Source organism: Dasypus novemcinctus, chromosome 10, assembly GCF_030445035.2.
Source record: "Dasypus novemcinctus isolate mDasNov1 chromosome 10, mDasNov1.1.hap2, whole genome shotgun sequence".
NCBI classification, from domain to species: Eukaryota; Metazoa; Chordata; class Mammalia; order Cingulata; family Dasypodidae; genus Dasypus; species Dasypus novemcinctus.
In genome coordinates this window covers 90,735,457-90,749,163 of record NC_080682.1, presented here as the reverse complement: position 1 = coordinate 90,749,163, position 13,707 = coordinate 90,735,457, and the positions used below count along the sequence as shown (strand labels likewise).

General features: G+C 42.8%; 1 protein-coding gene across 1 annotated transcript in view; it reads left to right on the top strand.

The window, feature by feature from the left end:
* Nucleotides 1-2,053: 2,053 nt before the first annotated feature.
* The window catches only part of DNHD1 (dynein heavy chain domain 1), a 109,229-nt gene continuing 97,575 nt past the window's right edge, over nt 2,054-13,707 (top strand). The window contains 4 exon segments of the mRNA XM_058305812.1: nt 2,054-2,503; nt 2,604-2,682; nt 2,929-3,736; nt 6,889-7,059. Coding sequence (XP_058161795.1) covers nt 2,619-2,682; nt 2,929-3,736; nt 6,889-7,059 — 1,043 coding nt within the window. The 5' untranslated portion in view covers nt 2,054-2,503; nt 2,604-2,618.

Here is a 13,707-nt window from a genome sequence, read left to right as displayed (position 1 = left end):
CATGGCCATTGAAAGTAAAGATTAGATTTTGCATCTTTTCCTCTGCTGCTAGATGTGGCCATGTAACAGTGACATGTGCAATTTCAAAGGAAAGGTATGCCTCCTCTTTTCTCTTTCATCCCATCCTGCTAGTTGTGATGGAACCCAGCAGACATGGTGGTGAACTATTTTGGACCCTGTAGACAAGGACTTTGACCTTGGAGAAGGCAAAACAAGTAGAGAGGCTACCACATTAGCCCTACCTACCATATTAGCATATTATGCTTTTAACAGTTAAGTGAGAGAAAAAATAAATATCTTTCATGTTTAAGCCATTATATTTTTGGGTGCTTTTGTTATTACAACATATGTGTGGTAGGAAGAATTTTAAGATGTTCGCCAAGATTTCCCACCCTACTCATGATGTACATATCCAACATAATCCCTGGGGCTGTGACTGTGATAGATTAAAATTCCCTGATTAGGTTATATTATATGGCATAGTTGACTGTAAGAAAGGGAGATAACCTGGGTGAGCCTAACCTAATCACATGAGTCTTTTACAAGCAGAGCATTTTCTCTGGCTGGTTGAAGAAGAGAGAGAAATTCAAAGCATGAGATGGATTTTACACATTGTTACTGATGTGAAAATTGAAGGAGCTTCTAGTAAAGAAGGTGGGTGGTCTCTAGGACCTGAGAGCAGTCCCTGACTGATGGCCAGGAAGGGTGCAGGGCCTCAGTCTTACCACCATAGGGAAATGAATCCTGCCAACAAGAATGTGCTTGGAAGTGGATTTTTCTGCAGAGCCTACAGTTGAGAACCCAGCCCTGCCAACATCTTGATTTCAGCCTTATGATACCCTAGCAGACAACCCAGCCAAGTTATCTGATCTACAGAACTGTGAGCTATAAAATGGGGGTGACTTTTAAGCTGTTAAATTTGTGGTAATTTGTTATGTGGTAATAGAAAAATTGTAGATCTCGTAATACATGAGCAGAGAGAACAGGACATGTATAGGCTAAGGTGAGAGCATGCTTGGTGTTCTCCAGGTACACCAGGAGTAGTACGACTACAGAAGAGGGAGAGCAAGTAGGAGGAAATGTCAGAGTTAGCAGCCTGCTGACCACAGACCATTCATAGGCCATCCTAGGACTTTGACTTTTACCTGATGGAGTGAGATAAGGCATTTATGAGTTTTGAGCAGAGGAGTGACAGGATCTAACTATATTTGAAAAAGGTCACTGGCAGCTCGGAAAGAATAGACTATAGGGGCAGGGGTAGAAGCAGAAAGACCAGGTAAAAAGCTATTGAATAATCCAGGTGAAAGATAATAGTGGCTTAGACTAAGGCAATAACTCAAGGTGGTGAAATTGGTTGGATTCTGGATATATTTTGAAAGAACAGACAATAAGATTCACTGAAGTATTAGATGAGATGTAAGAGAGAGGGAAGAAAGGAGTGAGGGAGGCAGAAAGAGGGGAGAGTTCAGAGTATGGTTTTGGACATTTTAAGTTTGCGGTTCTTGGATATCCAAGTGGAGACATTCATTAAGTCACTGGTTGGACATATCTGGATATCAGAAGAGGTGAAAATTCTATCATCTGCTGAATTCCTATTTTGTCATTTTTGCCCCCAACCTCCAAGTTTGAGCTACATGAGATGGAGGATTTTTTCTTATTCAGGGTTGTTTTTATGGGAGGTCGTGGGGAGTAGGTGGATATGCATTTGTGTATGGAGGGGGTAAAGTGCGTTCCAAAGGCATAGTTTGGTGGTGTTTGGTGTTCGCTTGGATATTTGATGTGGTTTAACAGGCACAAGGATTACCCCTGCTCAGACACCCTCCGGATAGCTACTCTCCCAACTCAAACCGTGCCACTCTTTTTTCAGACCCAGCGGGGACCTCTGCAGGTCTTCCCAGGCCAGCGGGCCGCCGTCGGGTTGGCCCCAGGCCCCAGGCCCCGCCCCTCCGGGTTCTGGCCCCGCCCCCGCCCCTCCCGGCTCTGCCCCCGCCCCCTCGGCCCCGCCCCTCCCGGCTCTGGCCCCGCCCCCTCGCCCCTGCCTGCGCCCCTCTGCTCTCCGTTGCTCCCGGCCTGTAGTCGCGCCTCGCGGGGTCGTGTAACGGTTCTAACAGCTCGGAGGGCGAGGAGCTGCGGGTGATTCCTCGCTTCGGTATTCTCTTTCCTTCGCTCCGGTGTTGCCCCTTGCCCCCAGGGAGGATTCCTCCCCCAAGTTCTCACGAAGCCCCAGGGAGGCTCCCCACCCCCAGCCCGCCCCTTTGCCTCTTGTTTTTCCGGGCTCCGCTTGCCACAATCCCGACCGAGCGGTTCGCTGTGCTTCACTCCTCTGCTTTCTGTCTTCACGACTTCCTCAGCCCGTGTGCGGATAGACCGTCGTAGGACTGGGGCTTTGCTGCCTCTGAGTGACCACCTGTTTCTCCTGATTAGACTCCGAGTGACGGCTCCTTGTTGTAACCCAGGTTCTCCGAGCGAGCCCGTCGGGGTGTGTGTGTGTCTGTCTCTTCAGGTGACTACATGAATGGGCACCAGTTTCTGTGTGGGTGGGTGGCTGTAATTAGGGTGAGCCTGCGCCTGGCCCCCAAACCTAAGTTCATTCACTAATACAGCAGGTGGCATCCCCAATGATACCTCATAAGCAGATCGGGCTCTCTTGCTTCCCCTTGCCTCCTATACCCCTTCGGACAGGTGAGAGGATGAGGTACTGGGGGGTGGGAAGGACCTCGTGCTGGGAAGGTCCCCACTTCTGTCCTGGGCCAGTTTCTTGGGGAAATTGTAATGAGAGTTTGAGAGTCTCAGGAAAGACCCTCAGTTCTGCATTGTAGTTCCACCCATTTCCTGTCCTAGGTCCCTTCCTCCCACCCCACTGACCTACCCCCCAACATCCCCTGCCCAGAGCCTGAGGACCGTTTCCCTTACCCTCTTCTGGGCTAGACCATGCAGGTGAGGCCCAGCAGCCAGGAGCCTGGAACTGGCAGTCGGATCCCAAACTGTGGGCAAAGTCGGTGCGCCAGCAGCTGGATGCCCAGCTCCTCTTGGTCCAAGAGGAAAAGAGGGTAGGCTTGACTCCTGAAGAGGCCACACCTGATCCCCTTAAGCCTTCACAACAGCCCTGGGACTGTAAGAGGAAAGAGAAGAAGTTCCTGAAGGCAGTGAGTGAACCCACATTGCTGCAGCTCCTGCTAAATGAGCTCCGAAATCTGTTCTCAGCTGTGCTACAGAATGGCCGCCCTGCCGCTTGGCGCTACTTGCATGCAGTGCTGGGTCTGCTGCCTCCGTATTGTGGGCTGCTCTGCGGCCACCTTGATTTGCTGCCCTTCCTGGAACAGCTATACCGCTGGGCACCCTGGGTCCAGTCCCAGCTCCAACTGGACCTGCTCGATGCCATAAACCAGGCCTTTCCTCCAGACACCTCTTTGTTAGAGAGTTCCTCACATGCTGACTGCCATCCCCAGAAGCAGAGGTTCCATCACGGGCCCCCAGGCCCAGCTTGCCCTTTTGTGCAGGCCCGGTGGGGTGGGCAGCAAGTAGAAGAGGAGTTGGCCACATGGCTACGACCCCTGACACTTCCTGAGCTACAGCACTGCCTGGGCATCGTTGGTGCTGAGGTGGCTCTACAAGAAACCCGATGGCTAGATGGCCTTGGCCTCCTGCCCCTGGCACTGGCAACAGACATCCCTGTACAATATGAAAGAGGTGGCACTAACAACGCAGAGGAGGAACCTGCTGAAAGAAGAACTAGGTGAATGAGGTACCCATCCTGGGGCTTTGAGCAAAGGAGAAAAAGAAGCCAGATTAGGGCCACCTCTAAGGTCACATGAATGTCTAGGGCCAGGTCCCAACTGATTTTTTTTTTTTTAAAGATTTATTTTTATTTATTTAACTCCCCCCTTGTCTGTTTTTCTGTGTCTTTCTGCTGCGTCCTGTTTCTTTGTCCGCTTCTGTTGTCGGTCAGCCGCGCAGGAAGTGTGGGCGGCGCCATTCCTCGGCAGGCTGCCCCCTCCTTCACGCTGGGCGACTCTCCCTATGGGGCGCACTACTTGCGCGCCGGGACACCCCTGTGTGGCAGGGCACTCCTTGCGCGCATCAGCACTGCGCCTGGGCCAGCTCCACAGGGGTCAAGGAGGCCCGGGGCTTGAACCGCTGACCTCCCATGTGGTAGACGGACGCCCTAACCACCGGGCCAAAGTCCGTTTCCCAGTCCCTACTGATTTTAAGAATTACTCACCTCCCCCCAAGCTGAGCTGGAGTGAGGCTACTCCTGTCTTTTCTTTTTGTCTGCAAAATAAACCTCTAATATGATTAATTTGCATGAAAATAAAAGGCTTGGCCGAAGTTCTCCAGAACTGACCTCCCAAGCATTCATTCATTCAATAAATTTTATTGGATACCTAATAAGTATCAGAAAATACTAAGTGCTAGGGATACTGAAGTGAGCAAGATAGACTCAATCTCTTCCCTCACTACCTTACAGTTTAGTTAGGGAGATGGTAAATGAGTTTGTGCAAGTAAAATATAATTGCAGTTGTGATAAATGCTATAAATAAACACTGCCTTTCCCCTGGCTGCCTCTCTTGGTGTTTGTGTATATCTATGTATAGGGTTAGGAGAAAGCATGTCAGAGGAGTTTGGGTCTAGATCAGAATAAGTGAGATGTCTTGCAGGTTAGGAAGTGAAATAAGAGGACAGTTTCGAGGAGGGAACAATCAATAGTGTCAAATGCTACTGAAACAAGAAAAATCTACAGAATGTTTATTGAATGATGAGATCAGTTTCCGTGGAGTTTTGTGAGGAGGAAGCCAGATTGTAGTATGTTCAGGAATAAATGGAAGAAGTGGAAACTACGCTTTACTATTCTTTCATGAAGATTGCTTATGAAGGGGAAGGGGAAAGATTGATAATAGGGCAGCAGCTTGAATTGTGGTGTCTGGATAGGACTTTTTTTTTTAAGATGGAGAGATGTTTTTATAGCTTTTTAAAAAGCAGCGCTTGAGATAATAGGTACTTGTATTAATCAGCCAAAGGGGTGCTGATGCAAAATACGAGAAATTGCTTGTTTTTATAAAGGGTATTTATTTGGGATAGGAGCTTACAGATACCAGGCCATAAAGCATAAGTTACTTCCCTCACCAAAGTCTATTTGGAGCAATATGGCTGCCTATGTGTGCAAGGGTTCAGGCTTCCTGGGTTCCTACATTCCTGGGGCTGGCTTTTCTTTCCTTCTGCGTGCTGACTTCCCTGGGGCTCCAGCATCCAAATCCAACATCAAAATTCTGACATTAAAAACCCACCAAGGGGTGGGGACTCAACTCCATAATCATAACTCAATCATACCCAGATACAGATACAAGCGTAATCCAATATTTCTTTTTGGAATTCATCAGTTATATCAAACTGCTACAGTGCTCCATAAATATTTGTAGACTGAATGAATAAATAGGCTGAGCAAAAGGAGAAGAGATTAAACAGACATCATAGAAAGGGGTAAATGATCCAGAGCATAGATGGAGGAATTAGCCTGGAAGAGAAGAAAGGACACTTTCCTCTCAAATTGGAGGAAGAGATTAAGATAGGAGCATGTGCAGGTGAGTGTATGGGAAGAAGACTGCGGTAGAAATAATCAGTTCCTGCCTGAGAACCTCAGTTTTCTCTGTACAGGGAAGGAGGTAGAGAAGGATGGGACATGGAGCTCAATAGGATGGGGTGAGGAGTGGGGTTCAGGGGTTGAGGTGAGGTTGAAGGCTACAGAGCCTGAAAAAGATAACTGCATGAGGACTTATGCTCAGACATCAGAGTAGAGTGAGACCACAGTTGAGATTAGACACCAATAATCTATGGAAGAGCCAGTCTTCCTGGTTTTGTGAACTTCTGAATCTACACAGATCATATAGGGCTTTAATCATTAAGGAAATGAACCTTTACTAGCAGTTATACCAGGACATCCTTATCCAACATCAAGGTCATAAGCCCTATTGTTGATATGAACTTTAGAATAGGATTGCCCTGTTTCCCTGGGATAATTTATTCTGTTGATTTAAGTTTAGATCAGCTAATGACATTGGTATACTTTGTCTCATTAAGTCTAAGTTTAATCACTTGAAGGGTTTTTCTTTTTAGTGTTCTCAGGTACCCCAACCAAAACTATTAGCCCAGGTAATGAACTTTGTTTTCTTGGATAATTATTTGTCATATTAAACCAATAGATTTAAGCTCCACAGGGTCTTCTCATCTTATATTTTCTACCTTCAGCAGCATGTACATAGGAGAGAAGAAGGCAGATTGTTGGATTGTTTGGGGGTCGGGATTTGGTTGACTGGTGTGGTGGAAGAATAATAAGGTGGAGAGTAGTGGTTCAGGCTTGAGGGAGTTAAAATGATGCACTGTGGGATCGTGGCTGGAAAGAAAAAGATGTGAAGTCAGAGGTTGGGGAAGAGCAAAGAGTCACAGACATGGTGGTTATGTCGCATTGGAAAGCAGGTAAATGGAAACAAGATATAAAGATCTGGATGGTTAGGAAGGTTGGAGAAATCCAGGACTGTGGATTTGCAGAATGATGTGTTGGGAAAATAAAGTCTTCCTATTTCTTGTACACAATATTATTATAGGTAATACTGACTTCACAGTAATCACAATCAGTGCACAATGATTATCAGAAAGGGGGCTGTTTGTACATGTATGAATGTAGTTTCCTGACTGTGTTGCATGATGGTCTGTATTTGCTCCGTATGTGAACATCTCTGGGCATAGATAGTTGATAGGCTCAGTGAAACCATATCAGGTCCCCCCAAGTATCTGATATAGCTCCTCTTTTCCCTGGCCAACAGTAGCAAGGCCCTTCTCTAGCTACCTGACCTCTTTCCTTTGCCTCTTCTTTTCTGATTTTTTATCATACAGGTCTCAGCTTGACTATGAAGTTTCTGGGGAGAAGACCCTCCAAAAGAGAAGCACTGACTTACCTAAGACTTCCTCCCTGGGTGGGCAGGTGATGACAATTCTGCAGACAGAGAGACACCTGAAGAAGATCCATTTCCTCTATCTCAATGTAGCTCCCAATCGCTACTTTAGGTAAAAAATTATATTCAGAACGTTTTTCCTACTCCTCCCTGACTTTATCTCATACTCTCTTCCCTCTTCTCATTCCCTCACATTTGCTGTTCTCAATGATCTTTTCTCCCCATACTCCTTCTCCTCTGTCCTCCAGTTTTCTTCCCTCTTCCCTTCTCTTCTACCTCCTCCTCTTCATCCTCCCCCTCCTCTTGGCTCCCTTTTGGTCTTGCAGCCTCTTGTCGTAATCATCCTTCTCTCACTTTTTTGCTCTGTCCTCTTTATTCTCTCCTAAATGACCAAAACACTTGGGCTTAGGCTCAGAAGGAAATTCAGTGGTAAATTATTTCAACTCCAATACAAGAATCAGGTCTTTGTTTAAATCTTTACAATGCCGGGGAAACTTTGTGTTTCCCAAGGTATCCTTTAGACTGAACCAAAATCTGCTTTCTTTTTTTTCTTTTTAACAAATCAATTTTATTGATACATATTAATAAAGCATACAATTCATCCAAAGTGTACATTCAATGTATTAGGTATAATCACATAGTTGTGCATTTATCACTTCAATCAATATTAGAGCATTTTCATTATTTCAATAACATAAATAATAATAAAAAATAGACAAGAAAATTCTTCACCTCTCAATTTCTCTGTTTTCTCTGCTGTACATAGCTGCTGTTTCTGGCTATTTTTGCACAATATTGACTTATCTCAGTTTTACTGAGATTATTCACATACCATACAATCCAGTCCAAAAAGAAAAACTCCACACCCATTAGCGTGTCTTCCCTTGCCCCACATAACCAATAACCAAATTTCATCTTTATAAATTGATTTATATTTACATTTTATATAAATGGAATCATACGATATATTATGCAATATATTTAGTTCTTAGTAATGCAATCATACAGTATTTGTCCTTTTGTGTCTGGTTTACTTCACTCAACATAATGTCCTTCAGGTTCATCCATTTTGTCATATGTTTTATGACTTCATTTCTTCTTACAGCTGCATAATACTCCATTGTGCGAATATACCACAGATTGTTTATCTGTTCATTGGTTGATGGATACCTGGGTTGTTTCCAACTTTTGGCAATCATGAGTAATGTCACTATGAACATTGGTTTGCAGATGTCTATTTGTGTCACTGCTCTCAGTTCTTCTGGGTATATGCCCAGTAGTGGTATTGCAGGGTCTTGTGGCAAGTCTGTATTAAGCTTCTTTAGGAACTGCCGAACAGTCCTCCGCAGTGGCTGTACCATTCTGCGTTCCCAACAGTGAATAAGTGTTCCTGTCTCTCCACATCCTTTCCAACACTTGTAGTTCTCTGTCTTTTTAATAGTGGCCATTCTGATAAGTGTGAAGTGATATCTCATTGTAGTTTTGATTTGCATTTCCCTAATCAGTAGTGATGTTGAACTTTTTTTCATGTTTTATTTATTTATTTTGCCATTTGTACTTCTTTGGATAAATGTCTACTCAAATCTTTTGCCTTTTTTTTTTTTTTTTTTTTAAATACTGGGACCAGGGATTGAACTCAGGACCTATGTGGGAAGCTGGCACTCAGCCACTGAGCCACATTGTCTCCCCTGAGTTGATTCTTTTGTTTGTTTGCTTGTTGGTGTTGTTTTTAGGAGGAACTGGAATTTGAACCCAGGACCTCCCATGTGCTCTTACTGCTTGAGCCACATCCACTTCCTGCCCATTTTTTAACTGGGTTGTTTGTTTTTTTATAGTTGAGTTGTAGCATCTCTTTATTTATTGTGGATATTAAACCCTTATCAGATATGTGATTTCTAAATATTTTCTCCCATTGAGTCAGCTGCCTTTTCAACCTTTTGACAAAGTCTTGTGAGGTGCAAAAGTGTTTAATTTTGAGGAGGTCCCATTTATCTATCTTTTATTTTGTTGCACCTGCTTGGGTGTACGGTCCAAGAATCCACCACTTACCACAAGGTTTTTATGATGTTTCCCTAAATTTTCTTCTAGTAGTTTTATGGTCCAAGGCTTTTATATGTAGGTATTTTATCTATTTTGAGTTGATTCTTGTATAGTGAGTGAGATAGGGGTCCTCTTTCATTCTTTTGGTTATAGATATCCAGTTCTCACAGTACCATTTGTCGAAGAGACTGTTTTATCCCGTTAACATGGACTTGATAGGTTTGTCAAAAACCAGTTGGCCGTAGAGGTGAGGGTTTATTTCAGTATTCTCAATTCTATTCCACTGATCAGTATATCTATCTTTATGACAACACTATGCTGTTTTGACCACTGTAGTTTTGTAATATATTTCAAGGTTAGGCAGTGAAATGCCTCCCATGTTGCTCTTCTTTTTTAGAATGCTTTTGGCTGTTCTGGTGCAATTTCTCTTCCAAATGAATTTGGTAATTGCTTTTTCTATTTCTCTAAAGCAGTCTGTTGGAATTTTGATGGCATTGCATTGAATCTGTAAGTCAGTTCATGTAGGATTGACATCTTTACAATATTTAGACTTCCAATTAATGGAAACAAATGTCTTTCCCTTTGTAGGTCTTTATTGATTTCTTTTAGCATTGTTTTGTAGTTTTCTGCATATAGATCCCATACTTCTTTGATTAAATCGATTCCTGGTATCTGAGTCTATTGTAAATGAATTTTTCCCCCGATTTTCTCCTCAGATTGTTCAATACTAGTGTACAAAAACATTACTGATTTATACTTGTTGATAATGTGTCCTGCCACTTTGCTGAACTGATTTATTAGCTCAGGTAGCTTTGTTTAGACATTCCAGAATTTTCTAAATATGGGATCATGTTATCTGCAAATAGTGAGCATTTTACTTCCTCTTTTCCTATTTGAATGCCTTTAATATTTTTCTTCTATCATTTCAAGTCTGCTATTGTATGCCTCTAAGATGTTTTTTTTTCCCAACTTCTCCATTTATTAATTTTTAAAAAAATATTACGTTAAAAAAATATGAGGTCCCCATTCACCTCCACCGCCCCCACCCCACCACTCCCCCCACAGTAACACTCTCCCCCATCATCATGACACATCCATTGCATCTGGTGAGTACATCTCTGGGCATCGTTGCACCCCATGGCCTGTGGTCCACACCATAGCCCACACTCTCCCACGTTCCACCTAAGATGTTTTTGATCTCACCTGTCATGTCTTTCATTTCCATGAACTCTGTTACTTTTCTATTCAGGGTTTTAAATTCTTCTTTGTTCTTGTTTATTGCCTTCTTGAGGTCATTTATCTCTTTAGCCATATTGTCTTTCAACTATTAATTTGATTTTGGAAAACTGTGTGCACTTCATTAATTAGTTGTCTCAAATCCGGTGTCTCTTCTGGGGCTTTAATGTATTCCTTCTCTTGGGCCATTTCTTCCATTTTCTTAGTATGGCCTGAAATATTTTGCTGCTGTCTCAGCATCAAATTAGGCATCTAATTAGGTATCTAATTAGGATGGTAGTTTACTCAGATGATCAATTTCTCTCTCTTTTTAGGGTATGAATGGTAGGAGGCTATGTTTTACTGCTGCTTTTTGATTCCTGTTTCAACCTGGATTGTTAGGATTGTCTCTGTTAGTTGCTCAAAACTGGGCTCTGGGCTCAGTAATGGGTTGCAATTCCACTTCCTATGGCCTTGGAAAAAGTCCGGAAAAAGCCTCTCATTTATTTTTAATTTTCTCACATGCATTTTCTTGATCTGCCAGCAGATGGCGCTCTTTGACAGCCCTTTCTAGTCAATGCCTGGTGGGAGTGTGTTTGCTGCAACACAGACAGAATCAACTGATAGAGGTTCCTGCCTAGAAGCTAAGAGCCTTGTAATTCAAACTTTCTCAAAGACAATTCTCCAGCCTTCTCTGGAAGCCCCCTCCCTTTTCCCATGTAGGAAATAATTCTACTCCCCTCTGTGTCCTTAACAATCAGTCCTGGTTAGTAAAGAAGGAGATTGGGAGAGTTGGGTCTCTTTAGCCCCTTGCTGGCTCCCAAAGCAAACAATGGCATGGTCCCACCTGGCCTGGAAGGGCTCCCGGGACACAGCAGACCAAATCTGTGGGTCAGAAGCTAAGTCAGCCTTAGGCTGTGTCCCTCTCTCTCTCCTTTGCTGGGGCAGTGTATCCGTGGAACCCCTTTTGTCTGTAGCCAGCTCAGAGGCTTGAGAATTCTAAAGTGTCTTTAGTGTGGGCGAGGGCGCAGCAGTAGCAGCTATTGGTTTCAACTCACGGTTTTGCTGCTGCTATTCCCTCCTCTGTCCCTCTCTCTTGTGGGTAGTGTCAAACCTTCACCTGGTGTCTTAAACCCTATAAGATCTTTTTCCAGGCCATTTCAGCCTGTCCTCTAGTTATTTTTCTGGAAGAAAAGAGAGTCTGGTCTGCTTTCTTTTAACTTTTACCTCCTGGTCCTAGTTTTATCTTCTGGAGCTAGAAAAACAGTTCTCCTTCTACGTGACTTGAAAGGCATTTGTTCACTTCTCCCCACTGGATTCAAATAATACCTCCTTTTAAAAAATGATTCAAGTTTTACTTTTCTCAAAAATGATTTTAACCACCATTAATTTTTTCTCTCTACCAAGTGCCATGCTAACAAACACTTGACATGTGTTCTCATTTAATCCTCTCCTGGCGGTTACTATCATTATCTCCATATGTGATATGAGTACACTGATGCATAGAGAGGCTCATCCAAAGCTGCCTAGTAAGTGGATGAACTAGGACTTGAACCTAGGAATGTCTGACTCAAAAGTTCATGGTCTTAAGCAGTATTCAGTACACCCTCACAGAGAGCCTTATTTCTTGTATTCACTGATTTCTTTCTCCTGACCTTAGGTAGCATTAATGGTATGTATCATTCATTCATTTGCTGATAAATTCATTTAACAAACATTTACTCAGAATATTGTACCACTTGTTCAGTGATCATCTCTTGCTATAATTCTACTTTCTTCTCTCTGCTTTGTGATGCTGGGGCTGGGTCTCTGCAAACTACATTTCTCTTTTTTTTAGCTGATCTGTTAGGTTTGATAATTAGTGGGTGCTACCCTTTTTGCTTTTTCAGTCCTTTGACATCATTTTGAAAACCCTTTTGTTCTATTATATTCACTTTGATGAAAGACCTAAAATGGTTTCTCTTGTCTTCACTGGACCCTCATGGATACCGTACTTGGTATCATGAGTGGTCGCAGGAAACAATTTCAAATATGGGAATCTGATATTGGTTTGGTCATGTCCTTGGCATTGAACAATACTGAGCTCCTTGCTAATGGAAAAAATGATATTAATAATACATAGCATGTAGTGGCATGTAATTGAATCAAAGTTAAATTATTACTTGTGGTTTAATATGATGAAGTATCTATAGTGATCCAGGGGTTGCTACACTTGACTGTTATGGTAGTAATAATAATGATAGCAGGAATGTGGAAACCTCCTAACCATGTGGACAACTTTAAACTATGAGCTTAGTCACAATCAGAGAAACAGCACAATCTAAGATTAGGTACATAAAGAGACAAGAAGCTGTGAACACATGAATGGTTACAGGGCCAAGATCTGCCAAAGAAAGAAATTCAATGAAGTGAATGTAGCATTGGGTGCTGTTTTGCCCAAATAAAGATTCCTGTAGATTCCAGTACAGTCAGTTGTGTGTCAGTTTTACTATTTTATGCTTGAAAGGCTGAGAAGAGGAGCAGAGCTTTGATCAGACACACAGACCTGAGGGAGCAAAAGTTAGAGTTTAGGGCCCACATGGAGGAGAAAAGTGTTTCTGGTTCACCTTTACTCCTATGTTGTAACCATTCAAGTTCCCAACTCAAAGTCCAGGGGATTTAATTTGTGTGTTCTCTGATGTCTTTGTAGAGATCTTTTTCATATTTTATCCAGATATTTTGCTTAGTTTTTCTAGCTTTTCTCAAATGAAAGTGTTGGTCAAAACTACTAAAGCACCCATCACCAGAAGTAGAACCTGTCATTTGTTGTTTTGCTTATTTTTTGGCATGAAACAATTTTTAAAAATGTATTTGAATTCATCAAAAAATTTTTTTGTATTCTAGATTTTTAAAATTCATATTTAAGAAGGAATTTATTCCCTCACCTCCTTAGAGTCTTTGCTCACAGTCACCGTCCTATTAAAATTGCACTCCCTCCTCTCCTGGCACTGCTACTCCCTTTTCCTGTTTTTTTTTCCCCCTATGATTTATTATATTGTCTTTCTCCTTCAGTAGGATGACAGCTTCATCAAGGCAGGGATTTTTGTTTGTTTTGTTTAGTGATAGATCCTCAGGGTTTAGAACAGTCTGGCATATGTTTTAGTTTCCTAGGCTGCATAGGCAAATACCATGAAATGGGTTGGCTTAAACAGTGGAAATTGATTGCTTACAGTTTTGAGTCCAGGAAAATGTCCAAATCAAGGTATCATCAAGGCAATGCTTTCTTCCCAAAGACAGACTATCAACCATCCTTGGCTCTTCTGCCACATGGCAAGGAATATGGCAGTGTCTACTGATCTCTTCCAGGTTCCATTGATATCAGCTCCTTGCTGCCATGTCTTTCTTTCTCTTTCTTTGTTTTCAATCTGTTTATAAAGGACCGCAAATAGGATTAAGACCAATCCTGAACCAGGTGGATCACACCTTAACTGAAGTAGCCTCAACTAAAGGTCCTATATACAATGGA